Source organism: Mobula birostris, chromosome 9 (assembly GCF_030028105.1).
Source record: "Mobula birostris isolate sMobBir1 chromosome 9, sMobBir1.hap1, whole genome shotgun sequence".
Lineage (NCBI taxonomy): Eukaryota > Metazoa > Chordata > Chondrichthyes > Myliobatiformes > Myliobatidae > Mobula > Mobula birostris.
Window position 1 is genome coordinate 147964212 of NC_092378.1, and position 23145 is coordinate 147987356.

The following is a 23145-nucleotide window of genomic DNA, read 5'->3' on the forward strand; positions in this document are numbered from 1 at the left end:
GAAGCAATAGATGATATTGGGGATGAGGAAATCAAAATGAGAGAAGAAATTGTAATGTTCGAAGTTCAAACTACATTTATTATCGAAGTTCAGTTCACCGGACTTCCTCTCCAGCATCATCTTCTAGTGGTCCAATATCTAATCTCGCCTCTCCTTTGCACTTCATGTATCTGAAGAAACTTTTGGTATCCTCTTAAATACTATTGGCTACTTTACCTTTTTACTCCATTTTTCCTCATTTATGACTTTTCTTTGCCTTCTGTTAGCTCTTTTTTTAAAAACTTTATTTTCAAAATTTTCAAAAAAAACAATGAAATCAACAAAAACAAACCAGCTCAGACATGTATAAAAATAAATAAGCAAAAAATAGACATAACATTAGAGGGATACCTATTGTACAAAGTGCTCAAAAATACTAAACATTGAATTTTAAATGAGGGCTGTGAGAAATCAGCTTGGGAAATATTGCTCATACGCCACCGGCCTCATCCAGGTAAGCAAGAAATGGATCCCAGATAGCCGAAAAAAATTTAATTCAATTGGTTCTCAAGAACCTAAGTTTCTCCATCTGTATGACTGAGATCATATCAGCCATCCATCTTAAGAACTTTTATTTTCTCAAGAGCCCAAGCCTAATTATAGCAACATCACACACTTCTGGCCAGCACACTCTCGGATCTCTGCCGTACTGATAGTGTCTTCCACAGTGAAGACTGATGCAAAACACTCAATCAGTTCATTCACCATTTCCTTTTCCCAAAATTACAGAACCTTGTCTCCAGCATCATCTTCTAGCAGTCCAATATCTAATCTCACCTCTCCTTTACACTTCATATATCTGAAGAAACTTTTGGTATCCTCTTTAATGTTATTGGCTGCTTTACCTTTGTACTCCATTTTTCCTTCTTTATGACTTTTTAATTGCCTTCTGTTAGCTCTTAAAAGCTTCCCACTCGTCTGACTTCCCATGACTTTTTGTTCTATTATATGCCCTCTGTTTGACTTTTACGATGGGTTTGACTTCTCTTGTAAGCCACAGTTATGTCATTCTGCATTTAGAATATTTCTTCCTCTTTGGGATGTATATCTCTTGCACCTTCTGAATTGCTCCCAGAAATTCCAGCCATTGTTGCTCTGCCTTCATCCCTGCTAGTGTTCTTTTCTGATCACATTTTGCTAGCTCCTCTCTCATGCCTCTATAATTCTCTTTACTCCACTGTAATACTGATACATCTGACTCTAGCTTCTCCTCAAATTTCAGGGTGATTTCTATCATATTATGATCACTTCTCCCCTAAGGGTTCCTTTACCTTAAGCCAGTTCATTGCACAACACCCAATCTAGAATAGCTGATCCCCTAGTAGGCTCAAATATGAGCTGTTCTAAAAGGCCATCTCATAGACAATCTAGAAAATCTCCCTCTTGGGATCCAGCACCATTCTAATTTTCCCAATCTACCGGCATATTGAAATACCTCCTGACTATCACAATATTTTTCTTTTGAAATACATTTTCTGTTTTCCATTGTAATTTGCAGACAACATCATTACTACTGTTTGGGGGTCTGTATGTATTTCCCATCAGTCTATTTATCCTTACAGATCCTTAGCTCTACCCACAATAATGCAACACCTTGCTATCCTACTTCACCCCTTTCGAACGATTTGATAACATTTATTTACAACAGACCATGTCATTCCCTCTTCCTACCAGCCTGTCCTTTCAATATAACATGTACCCTGAACGTTAAGCTCCCAGCTATAATCTTCTTTTGTCCATGACATCATATATGCCCATCGGTAATTGTGCTACGTTCATCTACCATATTCCGTATACCGCGTGCAATAAAATACCGACTACCCCATCCTCAGCACTATCACTCCAATTCCCATCCCCTTGACAAATTAGATTAAACCCTCCCGTACTGGTCTAGAAGACCTGTTCACGAGGATATTGGTCCCCCTCGGGTTCTGGTGTAACCCATCCCTGTGTACAGGTCATGCCTTCCCTAGAACAGATCCCAATGATTCAGAAATTTGAAATCCTGTCCCCTGCACCAGTTCCTCCACCACGCATTCATCTGCCAAATCATTCTGTTCTTCACCACTGGTACATGGCACAAGCAGCAATACAGAGGTTATTACCCTGGATGTCCTGCTTTTTAGCTTTCAAGCCAGCTACCTAAAGTCTCTCTTCTAGACCTCCTCATGCATCCTACCAATTTTATTTGGAGTCATTGTGTACCAAGACTTGAGGCTGCTCAACCTTCCCCTGCCGTGGACCCAGTCTGAGATACCCTGATCCTGGCACCTGGGAGGCAACATACCATCTGGGTGTCTCTATCACACCCACGGAATCTCGTCGCTGTTCCTCTGATTATGAAATCCCCTATCACCGCTTCAGTCCTCTTCATCTCTCTTCTCTTCTGAGCCTCAGTGCCAGAGACCCGGTCACTGTGGCTCACCGCTTGTAGGTCATCCCCCTCAACAATATCCAAAGTGGGATACTTATTATCCCACTTCTGACAGACACCCAGTTACCTGCACCCTACGGGTGACTATCTCCCTGTAGCTCCTATCCATCACCTCTTCATTCTCCTGTATAAGCCCATGATCATCGAGCTGCCTCACCATTTCCTTAATTTTATTCGCTGAGGAGCTGCAGCTCAGGGGGCCTGGTGCAAATGTGGTTGTCCAGGAGGCTGGGGGTCTCCCGAATTCCCACATCTCACCCATAGAACAAAACATTGCCCTGGAGACATTCTCGCTGCACTAACAGCGCCCTGGCAGATCATGAATGAAGGAAAAAAGAAAATTACCAGATACTTATTTCGCCCAATCCTGATGAGCCAAAGCCTCTCCAAGAATGGCCACTCCGCTTGCGGCTGCCTTACCTGTGGAACCTCCCAGGTTTCCTCGGCCGCTGAGTTAAGGCAATACACAGGCCGGTCCGGCCAAACTGGTGAGACTGAGGCGCCTCTCCCACCGCAAAGCCTGGTTTGTGTGAATTTCTACCCGGTTACAACTCAGTGCGAAGAAATAACAGACAGCACACTGCATATGATTAGAGCAATTATATTTATGAATCCTAACTTAACTAAAAGGTTCATAAAGAAAAGGAAAAAAAACAAAAAGGGCCCTTTATAATTAAACAGTCGAATGTGAACAAGGTTGAGTTCAACTCTTCCCAAAATTCATACTCTCCGATCCTCAGTCGATCTCGGCACCTGGATCACAACCCAAACATTGCCTCTACAGAAAGACTATTACGTACGTAGTAAAACTGTTCCCAGCGTGATACACTTGTATTCGCTCATTCTAATGTATCCCGCCCAGTGACTGGTCACAGTCCAACTCTGGAAAAACTGCCGCGAAGGGCTGCTTTTTTTTTAACCTTGACTGCGACCCTAAGTGAAAATGCAGCTCTCTACCAGCCCTCCCGCTCAGTGATTTGTCATAGTGCAACTGTAATGTACTGTTCTACCTTACAGCCGAACAGAACATTATAGGCACAGGTGTACGCTAAAGATGCAACCACTTTGACGTCAATAACTTTCTAACCTGAAACGTTAACTTCTCACCCAGATACCACCACCCTTGGAGAACGTTTCCAAAACATTCTGTTTCACGCGAGTGGAATGTGGATTGTCACCTCCTTCCCTGTATGACTACAATGTTATTTGCTCTGGTGCGCTTATTATTCAATGCGAATCTCGGAGGGGTGGCTACGGTTGTTGCTATAGCAACGAGCGTAGCCACGCCTTCCGCATGCGGGTTAACGTCTCTCCAGTTGTAGAACTAGGCATTACAGTGCGTCCGAGTTCGCTCAGTTTTTGCCCCGGAATCCTGGTCCTGATTGCTGGACGAATCCGTAAATCAAAAGGTGCCGGGCGATGTCTTTCCCCGGTGCTTACTCACTGGATACTGTGACTTTGGTACTCCTCTGCGCCCTCACCGTGTTGATTATCGCTTATTTTCGCAATGGGTCTAAATCTCACGCAAAGCTCAACTTCCCCCCAGGACCCACTCCTCTTCCGATCATCGGGAACCTGCACCTCCTGGATCTAAAGAAGCCCCACCTAACGCTCATGGAGGTAAGAGGAGCCGCGATTGAGACCAGCAAAGACTGGACACTGTGTGCCGGTCCTACCGCGTGCCTGGGAGTATCGTTAGCAATTCAATTCAGTATTGGCAGACATGGCAGAAAGATTACACGCAACACACATAAAAACTGCTGTTGAACGCAGCAGAACAGGCAGCATCTATAGGAAGAGGTACAGGACTGACGAAGGGTCTCGGCCCGATACGTCGACTGTACCATGTCCTATAGATGCTATCTGGCCTGCTGCGTTCACCAGCAATTTTTATGTGTGTTGCTTGAAATTCCAGCATCTGCAGATTTCCTCGTGTTTGCGAGAAAAGTTACATAATACTTTCGAAACTTCCAAAACAACTCCCACTTGGAAATTCCCCTCCAAGTCACTCACCTTCCTGACTTGGAAGCATATCGCCGTCCCATCATTGTCGCTGGGTCAAAATCATTCAATTCCCATCCTAATAGCACTGTGGGTGTACCTACACCTCAGGGACTGCAGCGCTTCAAGGCGGCAGCTGATCTCCACCTTCTCAAGGGCAACTAGGGATGGGCAATAAATGCTGTCTTGGCTGGCGATGTCCACATCCCGAACATTAGTAAGTAAGTAAGTAACTAAATAAATAAATAAATGAACTCTTGTTGCAGATACTACCTGTTCTAGATAAAGCTAGTCAGTGTTTGGACATGAGGAGGTCTTCTCCAAGTATTTTTTTCTGCAATAGATGAATATTTACAAGAAAAAAACCGTGCAACACCTTAGTCAATGCGTTAAGCTTTTCAAAATACATTTTAAAATATTAGTATTGCTGTTATTTATGTGCCCCCCCCCCCGGGATGGTATGCTTCCACAATAATTGAGTGGCTTTCTCGCCCGACTCGGCCACTCTTTATCCAGTAGTGGAAGAACCCTCGGTCAATTGGAGTCTTTATTTCCTCCCTTGGAAACCCCAGAGAATTCGGATTGGCAGTGACATCTCCTCCACAATCTCCCACAGCATAGGAGAGGCTAACCAAAAGGCTTTGTGCTTAACCCCGCTTTATATTTATGGTTGCGAGGCTAAGCACAGCTCCAATGCCATACTTAAATTGGCTGACGACACCGTTGTTGTTAGCTGAATCCTAGGTGGTGATGAAATTGCATATATCTGGGAGATTGAAAATCTGGCCAAGTGTGACCTCAACAGCAATCTCAACAAGTTCGAAGAGCTTCAGGAGGAGGAAACCAGAGATCCACGAACCAGTTCTTATCGGGGGATCAGAGGTGGAGGGGGTCAGCAACTTTAAATTCCTCGGTGTGTTAGTTAGTTATGTGTGTGTACATTTTATTAGTATATCTTTTATATTTGTAAAGTGTGCTGCCTTTTGCACAACGCCTGTTTGCCCTGTTGGGCATGGTCCTTCTGATTCGATGTTATGGTTCTTGGATTTACTGTGCCCGAAAGAAAGCAAATCTCAGGGTTGTAAATGGTGATATATATACTTTGATAATATCTTAACTTTCAACTTAGAGCTATACTGAAGCTCTTCCCTGCCGAGCCTTTGCGGTAGTCACGCCTAGCGTCCTTCAGCACGTACTCCCGCAGGCAGGAATGTGCCAGTCGGTAAGATTCCCCTGCGGACATCTCGATGTGCTGACAGACCAAAGGGCGTCTGGCACCAAGTTGATCTTTCAGCAACACATGTGTCCAGGGGAATAACCACAGCTCAGAAAGTGAAGGTGAACTGTGATGCAGGCTCATGCATCTTTCGCTGCACTCGCTTCGCCAGTCAGGAAACTTGCTCCTGGGCTGAACAGCGACAGCAAACCTTGGCTCTTGGAATCGGACAGCGGGTGGTCAGACCTGATGGTGAAGGGGACGCTGGATCGGTCGGGCCAGTTGCCGAAGAGCATGGCTTTGCTCTTCGTGCGGTTGACCCTGGCCCCCGACGCTAGCTGGAACTGTTCGCAGGTGCCAATCAACCTGCGAACTGACCTCGGATCAGAGCAGAAGACGGTGACGTCGTCCATGTACAGGGAGGTTTTCACTTGGGTTCCTCCACTGCCTGGCAGCGTCACCCCTCTTATGCCCTCATCCCTCCTGATGGCTTCGGCAAAGGGTTCTATGCAGCAGACAAACAAGACAAGGGAGAGGGGACAGCCCTGCCTGACTCCAGACCTGATGGGGAAGCTGTCTGTTTCCCACCCGTTGACCTGGACTGCACTACGGATGTCTGTGTCGAGCAGTCTAATCCAATTCCGGATTCCCTCCCCAAATCCCATTTTGGAGAGCACGTCCGCCATGTACGTGTGCGATATCCTGTCGAAGGCTTTCTCCTGGTCCAAGCTGACCAGGCAGGCATCCACCCCCCTGTCCTGCACGTAGGCGATGGTGTCCCACAGCAGCGCGAGGCTGTCTGAGATCTTCCTGCCCGGTACAGCACAGGTTTGGTCTGGGTGGATCACCTGTCCCAGAGCAGACTTGACCCTGTTGGCGATAGCCTTGGACAGGATCTTGTAATCCACATTCAGGAGAGAGATGGGTCTCCAATTTCTAATGTCCTCCCTTTCCCCCTTTGCTTGTAGATGAGGGTGATGATGCCCTTCCTCATGGACTCAGGCATACTGCCAGCCAGAAGCATAGCGTTGTACACTTCCAGCAGGTCTGGGCCCATCCAGTTCCACAGAGCCGAGTACAACTCAGCCGGTAAGCCGTCGCTTCCGGGAGTTTTACCCGACCCAAAGGAACGGATGGAGCCTGTCAGCTCGTCCAGGGTCAGTGGCTGATCCAGACTCTCCCGCCTGCCGTCGTCTAAAACCTGCGTGATAGACGACAGGAAGTTGCGGGAGGCTGTGGATTCTGTGGCCTTTTCGTCGTACAGACCGGCATAGAAGGACTTGCAGATCCTCAGTATGTGGGTCTGCGAGGACGCGACTGAGCCGTCCTCTTCCTTAAGGTTGTGGATCACAGAGCTCCCCCTGTGCACCTTTTGGAAGAAGAAGCGTGAGCACGTCTCGTCCTGCTCCACGGTTTGGACCCTTGATCGGAAGATGATCTTGGAGGATTCGGCGGCGAGGTGCTGGGCTTGCCGGCCCTTCACCTCTCGCAATTCATACGCAAATTCAGATATTAATACAATGGAGCCAGGGAGTGTAAACTGAGAGCAGCCGTCATAGAGAGAGCCCACCTCTAACTTGTGGAAGTTGTTTAAAGACCAGCTGATGCGCACGCTACAGGAGTCAAGGTACAGTAATGTGAGTTTGGATGACCAGAGTGGTTATGGAACATGGAATATAAAACATTACAGCACGGGAACAGGCCCTTCGACCTGCCAAGTGACCAATAGCTAATCAAACTAAGCTCTTCTCCCCATACAATGTCCATGTCCCTCAATTTTCCTCACATTCATGTGCCTATCTTAACGTCTCTTAAAGTCCCTAATGTATCTCCCTCCATCATCATCCCAGACAGCCCATTACAGGCATCCAGTGCTCTCTGTGTAAAAATTTTCCCTCTCACTTCTTTCAAATTAGCCTACTTCACCTTAAATGATGTCATCTGGTATTACAGCTTTCAAACTGAAGAGAAAGATATTTTCTGTCCACTCTATCTGTGCCTCTCATAATCTTATAAAGCTCTATCACATCTCCCTGCAGCCTCTGGCTTGACAGAGAAAGCAACCCAAATCTGTCCTACCACTCATGATAGCGCATGTTCTCTAATCAGGAAACATTCTGGTAAACTTCGTGTGCACCCTCTCCAAAGCCTCAACATCCTTCCAATAATGGGGTGTGACAGGGTCTTGAATTACTCCTATGAACTGTGCTCAAGTACCCTATGAACAGTGCTTTTGAAAAGAGAGTGAGAGAGTTATTTAACACCGACATGTTGTTTTGAAGGAGAGGGAGAGAGAGAGATGAAGACTGCTCACAGCGTGTTGATATTTCTTCAAGGACATCGCCTGCTCGTATTCTTCCACAGATAGATAGGCAGAGTTTTTGAGAGACAGTTGGTGCTCAGCACGGGAAGATAAAATAGGAGGTCAGATGATATAGACCTCAGATACATGTTTTGGACACTGAATGAGCTTCGTTGTGCCCGCAGGAAAAGTGGGTTTTTGGAGGATTGATCAGGCGGATCGATCAGCGGCTCCTGCAGTGAAAAGGAAAGGAGTTGACTGGTGGGGAGTTGTCCATGTGTCCACCCTTGCCTGGGTGATAACTCCACTACAGAAAACCGGTTCCCTTTGTTGTGGTCACAGTCGATGACTTTTAAAGGATTTTGGAGGACAACGAGAAGATCGACGGCGTCAGCTCAACTGAAGACTCAAATCTCTCTCTCTCTCTCTCTCCATCACTACTCAACTCAATACCATGAACTGAACTGAACTTTACTCATCATTGTAAGACTTATCTTTTTACCCCTAGACTTAAAGAAGCTTTGTTTTTTCACATATATTTCCACACTTAATGATTTACTCACTTATGTAGCCCCCCCCCCCCCCGGCCACCCTTAGGGTCGCCTGGCTCGCTGTTGTCTGGGGAAACAGCCCTCAGCCCCGCCAAACTGGGTAATTCGTTTGTGTGGATGCTGTGTGATGTACCCCACCCCGCCCAAATAACAGACAATACACCAGATACGATTAAATGATTTACAGTTTATAGATATTACTAGAACTATATAATTAAGAGCAAATAAAATATAAAAGGAAAATAAAAGGCGCCACACTTATCAAAGTTCAATCTCTTCATGCACAAAACAGTTGGAGCTCAAGGACCTTCTTCACCCTGCGACCCCTCGGACCACCTCGACCGGCTGCCTGGGACCACCAACGGTGGTCGACCAGACGCTCCACATGAGTCCGTCTCCGCCTCCTCGCCAAACCCCCTCCTCAGGGTCTGACCCCGTTAGCGGACATCACAGCACATCGTCCATCCTCTGTCTCGCTCTCCCGCCTTCTGCCCCAAACCCTGCGCATACAGTATCTTCAAATACACCAAAAACATAACAACTATCCCAATTGGTTAATAACATATTTCTTATCACACTCTAAACCAAAACAAGCTGCTAGCGCAAACTTTCTCAGCGTTTAACACAACAAAGCCGCATTCCCCAGATTAACATACAAATACGCCATTTTAATTAGCCTCCGCAGTAACATAAAAGTCGAAACCCCCTACAATCATTGCTAACCTCTTTGATTTATCTACATTTATATTACTGTATTGCATAGTTACTAATAAATATTATTAGTTAATTGCAATACTGGACTCCAAAGTGTTTTCCATCTGTACTTGTTCTTTATTCCCGTCACTGGGTACATGATATGGGGCAACCAGAACTGAATGCAATACAGCCTAACTAGAGTTTTATAAGGCTGCAAAATAATTTCCAGAACTTTGAACTCAATGCCTCGATGATAAACGCAAGCATGCCATCTGCCATCTTAACCATCCTATAGACCCATGTCGCTACTTTCAGGGAGCAATGAACTTGCGCCCAAGATCCCTCTTCTCATCAATACCAATAAGGGTCTTGCCGTTCATAGCTCCTTGCAATTGAAATGTAAAGAACTAATAAAGGTTCCTGTTCTGGTGAAGTAGATGGTGCCAGTATACAACGTGACCAATGACAGTTCACAAAACTATTTCTTTTACTTCTTCGATCAAATACGATTGTTTTATTAAGCTAAGTCCAATTGGAACCTGCGATTTACATTTTGATGGCGTCTTTTTGGGTCAATTAAGCAATCTGGTGCTTTTTCATCTCTGAAGGAGGTCAGTGAGATTTACGAGCAGAGTGTGTGGTCTGAATGCCAAGAAACCTGGAGACATGGTACGAGCCAATGATCGACTCCATTTCTGGCTGCTTTTAGAAGACCCTGCAGTTCATGTTATATGCATTTCTGGTTTCTGGTTACTTCTCTTGTTTGTGATTTGACTCCTTTCTTATTGCTATTTTGTGTGATTCTTCAGGGTAGACTGTCTCTGTGGCTTGCAGGCAACGAACTTCACAGTGCTACATGGAACTAAACTGAACTTTCCTGAACTGTCTCAAGGATGCTGTTTCTGATTCTGTGTTTTTCCCTTGTTCTTTGCCATTTGATCTTTTGTTCTGCATTGGGTGTTTGATGTTTTCTTTGACCGGGTTCTTCTTTCGTGGCTGTCTGTGGGAATACAAATCTCAGGGTTGTATACCATATGCATACTTTGATAATAAATGTACTTTGAACTTTGAACTTCAAAGATTGTAAACATTTGAAATATAAATGTTATAAACTTCAAAAAAAATAAAAAGCCCGGGTATTTCAGGTTTAAGAGGATAGAATTACTCAGAGCCCATGAAGGATATAGAGGTGGCAGAAGTCAGCTGAAACAGGGAATTTGGAAGAGCAAAGGAGTCATGGAATATCCTCGTTTTAAGTCTAATTATAAAACACTTTGGGTTGCCGTGGTAGCATAGTGGTTCATATATCACAGCTCAGGGAATCGGAGTTCAGAGTTCAGTTCCGACACTGTCTATAAGGAGTTTGTATGTCCTCCCCGTGAGGAGCGTGGGATTCCTCAGGATGCTCTGGTTTTCTTCCACAGCCCAAAGGTGTACAGGTTAGGGCATTCATTGGTCATTACAGATTGTCCTGTGATGAGGCTAGGGTTAACTAGGAGCGTTGCTGAGCAGTGAGGCTTGTTGCACCAGAAGGGCTTGTTCTGCACGGTATCTCTAAAGAAATAAACAAACAAACAAATAAATAAATAAAAGGAAAACCTTCAACTGCCCTGAATGGTGGGAGCAAGTATAGAGGAGTGTTAGGAATGGATGACGTACACTCAGTGGACACTTTGCCTGGTACAGGAGTGGGACCCAGTGTGATCTTCTGCTGCTGTAGCCCATCCACTTCAAGGTTCAACATGTTGTGCGTTCAGAGATGCTTTTCTGCTCACCACTGTTGTAATATGTGGTTATCTGAGCTATTGTCATCTTCTTGTCAGCTTGAATAAGTTTGGCCATTATCCTCTGTCCTCTCTCATTAACAGTTTGTTTTTATCCACAGAACTGCCACTCACTGGGAGTTTTGTTCACTGTTTGCACCATTCGCTGTAAACTCTACAGACCTTTGTGCATGAAAATCCCAGAAAATCAGCAGCTTCTGAGATACTCAAAGCACCCTGTCTGGTGCCAACAATTATTGCACAGTCAAAGTCACTTATTTCTTCCCCATTCTGATGTTTGGACTGAACAACAAATGAATCTCTTGACTATGTCTGCATGCATTTATGCACTGAGTTGCTGCCACATGATTGGCTGATTAGATGTTTGCATTAATGAGGTGTCTGTGTGTACTTAATATAGTGGCCACTGAGTCTCATTCCCGGGCTGTACACTAGTGGCCATTTCTGATGAAGTGATAATATAACTGAATATAAAAAACAAGGATTTAATTGTTTAATTAATTAATTGATGATATAAGCGTGTTCCTCCTATTTCAGCTGTCTGAGAAATATGGTCCAATCTTCACCATCAAGCTTGGAATGATGAGAGCTGTGGTCCTGGCTGGCTACGAGACAGTGAAGGATGCTCTTATCAACCATCCAGATCAGTTTGCAGGAAGAGCCCACATCCCGATATTTGATGATTTAACACAGCGTTTTGGTAACTATCGACATCATTATTATCAAACCAAGTTACATTTGGTTGCATCCTCATTCTGCTCACTTCAGTTCTTGTTGGAGGCTTGTTATTCTGAAGTGTAAAGCTTGCAATGGTCTCAGACACAACATGAACATGCAAGATTATGCAGGTACTGAAACTCCAGAGTAATACACACAAAGTACTAGAGGAACTCAGCGGGGAAGGCAGGACCTACGGAGAGGAATAAAGAGTCAACATTTTAAGCCAAGACCCTTAATTGTGACCGGAAAGAAAGGGGGTAGAAGCCAAAATAAGAAGCTGGAGTGAGGGGAAGGAGTACAAGGTGGAAGGTGACAGGTGAATTCAATTGAGGGGAGGTGGGTGGATGGGGAAAGAGTGCGGTTGAAGTGAGAAGCTGGGAGGGTAAAAGTCAAACCAGGTGAGGGGAAGATTTGGTAGGTCGGGGAGAGGTGGGGTAGATGATGTGAGAAGCTGGGAGCATCTTCAAAAATATTTGCAATCCTTTGCAAATTCTGCTCAATATAATCTCATTATACCCAGGAGATTTATCCCTGTGGAAATTTTTATTGGTGTACAAAGGGAGTGTGGTACTACTAGGGGGTGTAATCAGTCACTAAGTTGGACTTCTATCAGGGCACTATAAAAGATTGTGTGGCCATATTTTAAAGAATTTGTTCTACCTGTTATCTTTGCCAGTGTTGATCACAGTAACAATACACATGCAGGTTATTGGGATCATTGGCTACCATAATTTACCCCTAGTACAGGCATGTGATTGGACAGTCATGACCTAGGAAGTTATATGGCAATGTAAGAACAGAGGTGTTTACTTGGTGTTTGGTGTAGGCATGTTGTGTTGTTGGCCATGGAGTAATTAAATATAAAAGGAAACATCTAACTGCAATGAGTCAAATACAATGGAAAAAGGCAAACCAGATGTCTTTGTTCCAGCCATTTGGTGGAAGCAATGGATGCCGCCATTTTGTGAGACTGTTCTGCAACCTCCATTTTGTGAACTAGTTCTGCTCAGATGTAGCTGGATCAAACCACTTAGAAGTGAACAAAATAAAGCATCTACTGATAACCTGCTGAACTCGAGATCATTTCCAAATAAGGCATTGTTTGTGAGATGCTCATATATAACACCTTTCAGCCTTGTATTCATCAACCGGTCACAGAGGCTCCATGCAGTGGGTCATCCCCCTCAACAGTCTCCAAAGCTATGATTGAGGGTAAAGGCCACAGGGGTAATCTGTGGCTGCCCACTTCCCTTCCTTCTCCTGGCAGTCACCCAGGTACTGTACTCCTGAATCCTAGGGGTGACCAGCTTCCTGCAGCTCCTGTCTATGACATCCATATGAGTCAAAGGTCAGCGAGCTGCAGCTGCGGCTCCAGTTCCTTAACATGTTCTATCAGGAGCTGCAACTCAATGCACCTGGGTGCAGATATGGTTATCCAGGAATGGGATGGACTCCCAGAATTCCCACATGTCACACTCAGAACAAAACACAGCCCTGGAGCCATTCTTGCTGCACTAACTGGGCCCTAAAAAATGAGGAATGAAGAATAATGTCATGGTCCGGTCCGTGAATCCGCATTCCGGTTCACGGTCCGGTCTGTGGATCCGTATTTCAGGTTTTCCGGCTTTCCATTGTTCTGTTGGGTGCTCTAATTAAGGCACATGATTCTGTCATAGTCCCATCTGGCAATCCCCCTCCTTGCCATTTACCTCAAGATTTGGGCCTTGATCACCTCATTTAGATTCCAATCATTCCCAGGTATCACTAACTGCACACACCTGCTTCCCATCAAACAGCAGGATAAAAACCTCACCTCACCTCAGTTTTGCTTGATGCGTGAGTGAAATTGCTGGGAGGGGGTCGTGTGGGTCCAGTAATGGTGGACAAGATAAGAGGTGGGATTGAGGGAAAGAAAGTGGAGAAGGAGAGGGATAGAGACTTGGGACCAGAGGTAGGCAGCTGGGGAGAGGTGGATTATTGTGAAGGGAAAAATAAAGGGAATGAGGAGGTAGTGAGGGGTCGGATGAATAAAAACCAAGACAAAGGGAATAAAAAAATAAGAAATGATAGTGGAGAAAGCTGAAAGTGAGGAAGATGAACAAGCTCAGAGAGGAGGTGTTGTCATAATTAGGTTTAACGAGAAGGCTCAGGGACATATGAAGAAAATTAACCCGTTTGTGCTAACAACAACTCTGACAAATAAGATAGGGGAAATAGTATTTGCAAAAGTCCTTAATGATGGCAACTTATTGGTAAGATGTGCGAATGAGGAACAACTTGAGAAAGCACTCAAGCTAAAAGAGATAGGAAAATGCAAGGTGGAATACACTGGGAGGGTGGGAGCACAAAACAGTGGTTGTAAAGGAGTGATCATGGGGATACCAATGAGTATAAATATGGAGGAGATAAAGAGGAATATCAAAGGAGGGAAAGAAATGAATGTTCAAAGACTGAAAACAACAAAGGAGGGAGTGAAAAAGGAAAGTGAATCAGTATTGATTGCATGAGAAGAAGAAAGAGTGCCAAGGAAGGTGTTCCTGGGTTTCATGAGTTACCCAGTAAGGGTGTATGTGCCAAAGCCACTGAGGTGCTATAATTGTCAAAGGTTTGGACACGTGGCTAAAAACTGTAAAAGGCAGAGGAGATGTGCTAGATGTGGGGGTGATCATGAATATGGAAAGTGCGGAACAGGAGTTCAACCAAGATGCTGCAATTGTGGAGGAGCTCATAATGTTGCATATAGTGGGTGTGAGGTTGTGAGATGGGAGACTAAAATTCAAGAAATAAGAGTGAAAAGAAAGATCACTTATGCAGAAGCTGTAAGAATGTCAAGAGAACAGAATAATGTTCCTAATGAACAGGGAGCAATAGGGATACGAGAGATGCAACAAAGAACAAATGACAGGATTTATGTAGACAAAAAGGCTCTAGTAACATTCATTGCAGGAGTGATTAATAGTACTGCTGAGGTAAAGTCAAAAAGTGACAAAATTCAGCTGGTGGTAAAAGCAGCAGTAAACCATTTAGGGTTAGTAGGACTGACATGGGAGGAAGTGAGGGAGAACCTCAGTAATGTCAATCCAGGAAGTGTCATGTGTTGGTTAATACTAATTATGGTGATTCTTTTACAATGGAATGCAAGGAGCTTACTGGCCAATAGCCAGGAATTCAAGCAGTTTATTAAACAAATGGTTGTAAAACTGGATGTAGTGTGTATTCAGGAAACTTGGTTGAAACCAACTTTAGACTTTGTGGTATATGGGTATACAATGATAAGGAAAGATAGAAATCTAGGGGGAAGAGGGGGTTGTGCTATGTTAATCAAGCAAGATATACCATATAGGGTTCTGGAAAAAGGAGATGATCGGGAATACATAGTGTGGGAGAGAGGGGAGGGAGTGGTTATAATTACTACTACAATCCATGTAAAAGGTTGGATTTGGGCAGCCTATTAAAGATGCAAGGACAAAACAGACATAAAGTAGTGTGGTGTGCAGATTTCAATGCTCATAACACAATATGGGGAGATCAGATTACAGATCCAAATGGAAAGGTAATTGAAGATTTGATGGAAGAAAGGGATTTGGTGTGTATGAATGATGGTAGCGGCACAAGGATAGATATAACAACAGGAACTGAGTCAGTGTTAGATATTACGTTAGTGTCTAATACCTTGGCTGGCATTAGTAACTGGGGAGTTTGGACTGCTTCAACAGTAGGCAGTGATCACTACCCAGTTTTGTGTTCAGTGGGTGAAAGAGTTGAAGTAAGACCAGGTGGCGGAACCCCAAAGTGGGTGTTTGAAAAAGCTGATTGGGGTAAGTTCCAGAAGTTGAGTGAAGAAGGGTTGACAAAGATTGATATTTCTGGAAATGTAGATGAATTAAACAGTCAGGTGACTTCAGCAATTATCATGGCAGCAGAAGGGTCTATACCTAGGAGTAAAAATAGGATGAATAGAAAACTGGTACCATGGTGGACAGAGGAATGTTGTCAGGCTGTAAAAAACAGAAATAGAGCATTCAGGCTAGTTAAAAGAACCCATAATATGCAGCATTTGGTTCAATATAAGAAAGCACAGGCAGTGGTGAGAAGAACTATACGTCAAGCTAAAAGGGCAAGTTGGAGGAGTTTTTACGACAAGGTAGGAAGAACAACACCTGTGGGAGAGATATGGGGAATGATTAAGAGGATGGGAGGAGATAGAAGGGAATGGGAATATCCAGTAATGATATCTGAGGAGGAAACTGCAGGCTCTAGTAGGGATAAGGCTGAGGTCATGGCCAAGTCATTTGTACTGATACACAGTTCAGAAAATTCTTCTGAAGAAGGGAGGAGAAGAAGAAGGGAAAGAATAATGAGCCAACACCCAGGTGTGTTAAGCAGGAGGGAAGGAACAGATGATATAATTGATGATCCATTTACATTAGCAGAAATGGTGAGAGCAATAAAGAGATCGAGACCAACCTCCCCAGGGAAAGATCTGATATGCTCTGTGATGCTAAAAAATCTAGGAGAAGGAGTGCTCTTGAAGTTGCTGCATTTTTATAACAGAGTGTTGGAGGAGGGAAGATTACCAAGTACATGGAAAGAAGCAGTAGTAATTCCAATAAGGAAGCCTGGCAAAGATCTGTCAAAACCCACTAGCTACAGACCAATTGCATTAACATCAAGTATATGTAAGATAATGGAAAGGATGATAACAGAAAGGTTATCATATGAGCTTGAGAAAAGAGGAATGCTGGCAAGTTATCAGAGTGGTTTTAGAAAGGGAAGGAATTCCATGGACTCAGTGATTATGTTAGAGACTGAAATAAGGAAGGCCCAGGCAAATAGAGAGTCAGTAGTGGCCGTGTTCTTTGACATTGAAAAAGCCTATGATATGATGTGGAAGGAAGGATTATTAATTAAACTGCACAAGATGGGGGTTGGTGGGAGAGTTTTTAATTGGATTAAAGATTTTTTGTTTGGTAGAAAAATTCAAGTTCGGATTGGATCAGAATTATCAAAACAGTACATCGTGGAAAATGGCACACCTCAAGGTAGTGTGATTAGCCCATTACTTTTCATCATTATGATCAATGATGTCTTCACAAAGGTACCAGTGGATATAGGTAGGTCACTGTTTGTGGATGATGGGGCCTTGTGGAAAAGAGGCAGGAACATGGACCATATAATCAGGAAACTACAAGAAGCAATTGATGAAGTAGTGGAGTGGGGTTATGATTGGGGATGTAGATTTTCAGTAGACAAAACTCAATCTGTATTTTTTTTTACCAGGAAAAGGGTTGAGGTAGGGAAGAAGTTAAGGATGTATGGGGTTGAATTAGAAAGGGTTGCATCATTTAAATTTCTGGGAATTATATCTGATTCACGATTAACATGGGCAGACCATATCAGGAAAGTTGAGGAGAAATGTAAAAAAGTAATAAATGTGATGAGATGTTTGACTGGTAGGGAATGGGGAGCAAGTTGTTCAGCTTTGAAGAGAATGTATGTGGCTTTAGTAAGATCTGTATTGGATTATGGAAATATAGTATATGGATCAGCAGCTACGTCTCTTATAAGGAAACTGGATGTGATTCAGGCTCAGGCCTTGAGAGTGTGCAGTGCGGCTTTTAAAACGTCACCAGTGTCAGCCCTACAGGTAGAAATGGGAATAATGCCTTTGGAACTAAGAAGGATGCAACTGATGGCAAACTACTGGGCTAACTTGCAGGGGCACAATGATTCTCACCCTATAAAGGAGTGTTGCAGGAGTGCTGGGAAAATGGGAGGTTTCAGAGGGATACCTTTAGTCGGGTTGGGAATGATATCGCGAAAGAATGTGGAGTATTTGATCTGAGGATAAGTCCTTCAGTAGTTTATCCGGTTGTAGCTCCATGGAAGCTTGTATGGCCTGACATAGACTGGCATTTGTTAGAGGTAAAAAGGAAAGAAAGATATAAAACAGATTTGGTAAATGCATTTAACTGTCATGTGATGGAAAAGTATAGTGATTATACTCACATTTATATGGATGGTGCGAAGGAACCTGCAACAGGAGTGACAGGTTTGGGGTGGTCATACCAGCAAAAGAAATTGGAATCAGCAGAAGAACATCTAATAAGTTAGGAGTGTTTACAGTGGAGATGCTGGCAGTGTTGGTTGCGTTGCAATGGGTGCAGAAAGCCAGACAAGCCAAAGCATTGATATGTTCAGATTCATCCTCAGTTCTAGCAAGTTTAAGGTCTTTTCACACAAACAGTCGGCAAGATGTACTTTATGAAGTCCTTCAGTTAGTTACAAGAATTGCAAATCAGGGAGGTCAGGTAAAATTTCTATGGGTTCCAGCACATGTAGGGGTGAAGGGGAATGAGAGGGTGGATGAGTTGGCAAAGAGGGCGTTAAAGAAAGAAAATGTGGAAATGCACATTAGTATCAGTAAAGCAGAGGTTAAGTGTGTAATCTGGGAAAAAGTCAACCGAATGTGGCAAGAAAGATGGGACAGGGAGGGAAAAGGGAGGCATTTATATCAAATACAAAAGAGTGTTGCAGTTACTAGGGTAGGTAATGGAAACAGGAAAGAGGAAATTGTGTGGACTAGGTTAAGGCTGGGGCATTGTGCATTAAACAAAACATTGAAAATGATAGGGAAACACCAGACAGGATTGTGTGAGGAATGTCAGGAAGAGGAGTCAGTAGAACATGTAGTTTTGTGTTGCAGGAAGTATGGGATACAGAGAGAGATGATGAGAAATAAATTAAGGGAGTTGGGGGTGCAGGAATTCACACTAAAAGGGTTGCTGGGCGTGGGTGAGAGAGCACAAGTCTGGGTATTTTTAGCGTTTTTAAGGGGTACAGGGGTGTTTTATAGAAGATGACGAATAAACAGGAATAGGATACTAGGATGGTCAAAGATGGGAGGGTGAAGTGTAGGTTTGTGTGTGTGTCTGTGAGATTGGGTGAAGGGATTTAGAATGTATGTCTAGTGCACATTCTGGAGCAGAGGGTGGCGGTAATGCACCATTAAGCTGGATGCCAACCGCCGTAAAACAAGATACAGACAGACAGAAGAAGCTGCCAGTTTGTTGGTCGACTCTTGTGAGAGTAAACCTTGTTTCCTATTCCTGAGAACCGTTAGTTCTAAGCTTTGCATCGTCTCCTGGATATTGGCTCCCCGTTTGCAGAGGTGCTACGCCTAATGACTCTGCCTCAGCATCTGTGTCCTGCACTTGGGTTTGTCCCCAGCCACGTCCTTGCAACAGATTCATGTTTGGGCAAACACATAAATACCTCCAGAGACCAGGGCTTGGCTGCTGGATTGTTCTTGCCCAAACCCCCTTTCTGAATTCCTTCTTTGCCCCCTCCTTCTGAAGCCTCGCCTCACCTAAAGGCCTCGCCTCGCCTCGCCTTGCCTCGTCTGTAACGCTTGCCTGCACCGTTGTCAAGTTCAACTGCCAATGGAAGATAAGGAACTGTCTATCGTCGTTTTGAACTGACTGTGTCCACGCCTTCGCTAGGTAGGTCTGGCCATTTACTGCTAACTAGTTTTGGGAACTGTCTCGTCGTGTTCAGCATTCTGAGTATGAGTCCCGGCCCTACATCCTGTTCCCAAAGAGGGGTTCCGGCTCTGTGTTTTGTGTTCCTGTCTCTCCCTCGACCAAATCAAGGCTTTGTGTTCTCATCCAGCCCAGGAGTACCTCGCCCAGCCCAGTGCTGGAGTTCCCCTGTCCTGTGCTGGAGTTTCTCGTCCTGTCCAGGAACCTCGTCTAGTCCAAGCCACGTCCAAGAACCTCGTCTAGTTCAAGTCCTGTCTAAGTCGAGGCTTTGTGTTGTCATCCTGTCCATGAGCCTCATCCAGTCCTGTAGCCATGTCATGTCCAAGCCTAGATCCGGGGTCCGAGCCAGAGTTAAGACCCAGGTTTCAGGTCCTTGTCCAGTCTCTGGCTCGGAGTCCTTGTCCAGGTTCCAAGTTCCTAGTTCCTCATTCAGTCCTGTTCCTAACTCTAGTCCAGTCCCTAGTACTTCAGTGTCTGTGTCTTGCATTTGTGTCCACTCCCAGTGCCCCCGTATGACAAATAAAGAAGGAAAAGAAACTTATCAGCCTGATATCGCCTAAGCCCAATGAGCCAATGACACTCCAACACTGACCCACTCATACAATGACCACTTGTTATTATTCAACTTTCTAATAAATTCCGTTCACTAATTGGATGCAACCAACTCTGAAATCTGCCATGAAACACTACTGTTTCATAAGCTTCAGCCACATACCGAAATGACGTCACTGCTTCCTCGTGTGCTCCTCCTCGCTGATTGGGTGCAGTTTTGGGAGGGAGGGAAGAATAAAATTCATGACTTAAATTGTTGGCCTGGGTTAACATTGTTTACTTAATTAATTATTTGTTGAGCTACATCGCAGAACTGGCTTTTCCAACCCACGTGATCACAGGGAGAAGTTATAAACTCCTTACAAGCAAAGGTGGGAAATAAACCCCGAATACCTGTTCTGCAAAGCCTTGTGCTAACCATTACACTGACATGCTGCCCCATTGATATTTGTGTTGAGCAGTTAAAATGAAAGCTCCAAATTAATTAAGAGTTGAGTAGTGAATTGCCTAACGTCAGTCTGGTAGCAATAAGTCACCACTATAACTCCATTAGAGAGAAAGCATATTTCCTCATTTTTGATGTTTTAATTTGGGTAGCAGGTTGCATTGACAACTTGTCTGAATAAATTATAGGCATCGCTTTCAGTGACGGGGAATCGTGGAGGCAAATGCGAAGGTTCGCCATCTCCACTCTACGGGACTTTGGGATGGGCAAGAAAACTATTGAAGATAAAATCATTGAAGAAGCCCATTTCCTGATAAAAATGTTTGAATCCCATAAAGGTAAGTCCAAGTGAGTAAACATAAAAAGGATAGAACATAGAACATTGCAGTATAGTAAAGGCCTTTCAGCCCACAATGTCGTATTGTCCTTTTCACCTACTGTAAGATTATTAATCTAAACCTTCCCTCTGACATAGCTCTCCATTTTTGATCGTCCATGCTCCTATCTAAGATTTTCCTAAATGTCTCTGATATATCTGCCTCCACCAGCACTTTTCGTGCACTCACCACTCTCTGTGTGAACACTTACTAACATCTCCTCTGTACTTCCATCAATCACCTTAAATTTATCCCCCCTCATATTAGCCATTTCTACACTGGGACAAAGTCTCTGGCTGTCCACTCAATCAACATCTCTTGTAAACCTCCATCAAGTCACCTCCCATCTTCCTTCACTCCAAAAACAAATCCCCTAGCTCATTCAGTCTATCCGCAGTGGAATGGGAAGCAGTGTATTTCATCTGTGTATTAAAAAGTACCAGAAATTCGTATTCCAGAAAAAGCCTTTGGTGTCTCAATGTGTGTTTGCTCAGCTTTTAGCTCACTGGTTACTGACCTGACTGATGTTTGCCTTTGTACTAAACATTGCTGCCAAAGTCAAGAGCTAGATGTCAATAAAAAGAGTCAATTCAGGGTACTTAATAAAGAGTTGAAAGTTCAGATTTATTGCCCAAGTACATTATGTCACCAGATAGTACCCTGAGAGTCGTTTTCCTTCAGACGTTCACAATAGAACAATGAAGTACAATAGAATCAATGAAAAACAACACTCAGACAAATACTGACAAACAACCAATGATGCAAATTGTGTAAATATAAACAGATAATAATAATAGCCACAACTGGAAAAATAGCAGCAATGATAATATTCATGATGATTAGTATAAAAAATTTACTTGGTTTCATCCATGACTATTAATACATATCAACAATTTTCTGAAATATCCCGAAAGCAGTGCCCCAATTTCGGAAAATACGTAAAACATATCCCTTACCTTAAGGAGAAATCACAAATGACGCCGTATTATCAAAATATCATCCTATTAATTGGTTATAAATGAAATATGAAATTATAACATTGTGCATCTCGCATCTAATTGCCACAAACATATAACCACAATATACGAGAGGTGACTGATAAGTTTGATTGATAAGGTAAACGGAATCAATTTTAGAAAACCTAGCACATTTATTTTTCAACGTAGTTCCCACCTACATTTACACACTTCGTCCAGCGGTCATGGAGCATACTGATCCCTTCTTTGTAGAAATCAGCGTCTTGGTCCTCCAGAAAGTGGTCCACAGCAGGAGTGATTGATAAGTTCGTGGCCTAAGGTAGAAGGAGATGAGTTATTAACTTCAAATTTTCTGCATAATCACTCAGAGTTGCACTGCACGTGCATGTAACGAGAGATGTATAACTTGCCGGATGGTGGCGTAGTGGCATCAGCGCCAGACTTCGGAGCGAAGGCTCCCGAGTTCGAATCCAGCCAGCTCCCTTGCACACTTTCATCTGTGCTGGATGGAGCATCGAGCTAGCAACTCAGCCACGTCAAAATAGGAAAGCCTGTTAAAAACACACCGTTATGACAGCTGCCCGATGACTCCAGTCGGAGTTAAGGGCTTTCTTCTTCTTCTTCACTGACTCATCATCAGGTGGATCTTCCAGGCAAAAGTGTATTTTTGCTGCAATCAATTGCAACAACTTGACTGCACACAAGTCTCCAAATATAGATCTCCATTTAACTAATTATGTGACTTCTAAAACCATTTGGCTGCACTTCTGAAGATTTGGTGAGTCATATTAAAAGGTGGGAATACTTATGCAATCAATTATTTTGTTTTTTTTATTTGTAATTAATTTAGGCCACTTGGTTTCACTTTGACATAAAAGAGTCTTTTTGTATTTATCCGTGTCAAAAAAAGCCAAATTAAATCCATTGTGATTCAATGTTGTAAAACAATAAAACATGAAAACTTCCGGGGGGGGGGGGGGGATGAATAATTTTTGTAAGCACTGTACATACCGTATAGAAATCAATAAGTGAAAATCACCAGAAATATGTTGAATTAAAAGAGGAAACTGAAAGACTATTCAGGACTTAATAAAGAGTCAAATGGTATTCAGCATTATCAGTAACTTGTGAATGATCTGTGTTTTTGCAGGCCAAGAATTTAATCCAACCATTCAGTTAAATGCTGCTGTTGGCAATATCACCTGTTCCATAGTTTTTGGTGATAGATTTGATTATGATGACCAAACATTCATCACTTTGATAAAGATAGTAAATGAAAATGTTCAGCTTGCTGGTTCTGCAATGGTTCAGGTAAGTAAGACCATAAGACCATAAGACATAGGCGCAGAATTAGGCCATTTGACCCATCAAGTCTGCTCTGCCATTCAATCACAGCTGATCCTTTTACCCCTCCTCAGCCTCACTCCCCAGTCTTCTCCCCATGACCTTTGATGCCATCATCAATCAAGAACCTATTAAGCTCTGCCTTAAATACCTCCACAGCTGCCTG

General features: G+C 43.6%; 1 protein-coding gene across 1 annotated transcript in view; it reads left to right on the forward strand.

Moving 5' to 3' along the window:
* LOC140202451 (cytochrome P450 2K3-like) overlaps positions 1-23145 on the forward strand; it is an 82468-nt gene that overhangs the window by 42005 nt on the left and 17318 nt on the right. Inside the window, 4 exon segments of the mRNA XM_072267316.1 lie at positions 3883-4093; positions 11561-11723; positions 20470-20619; positions 22786-22946. Of these exon segments, the coding sequence (XP_072123417.1) occupies positions 3883-4093; positions 11561-11723; positions 20470-20619; positions 22786-22946 (685 nt within the window).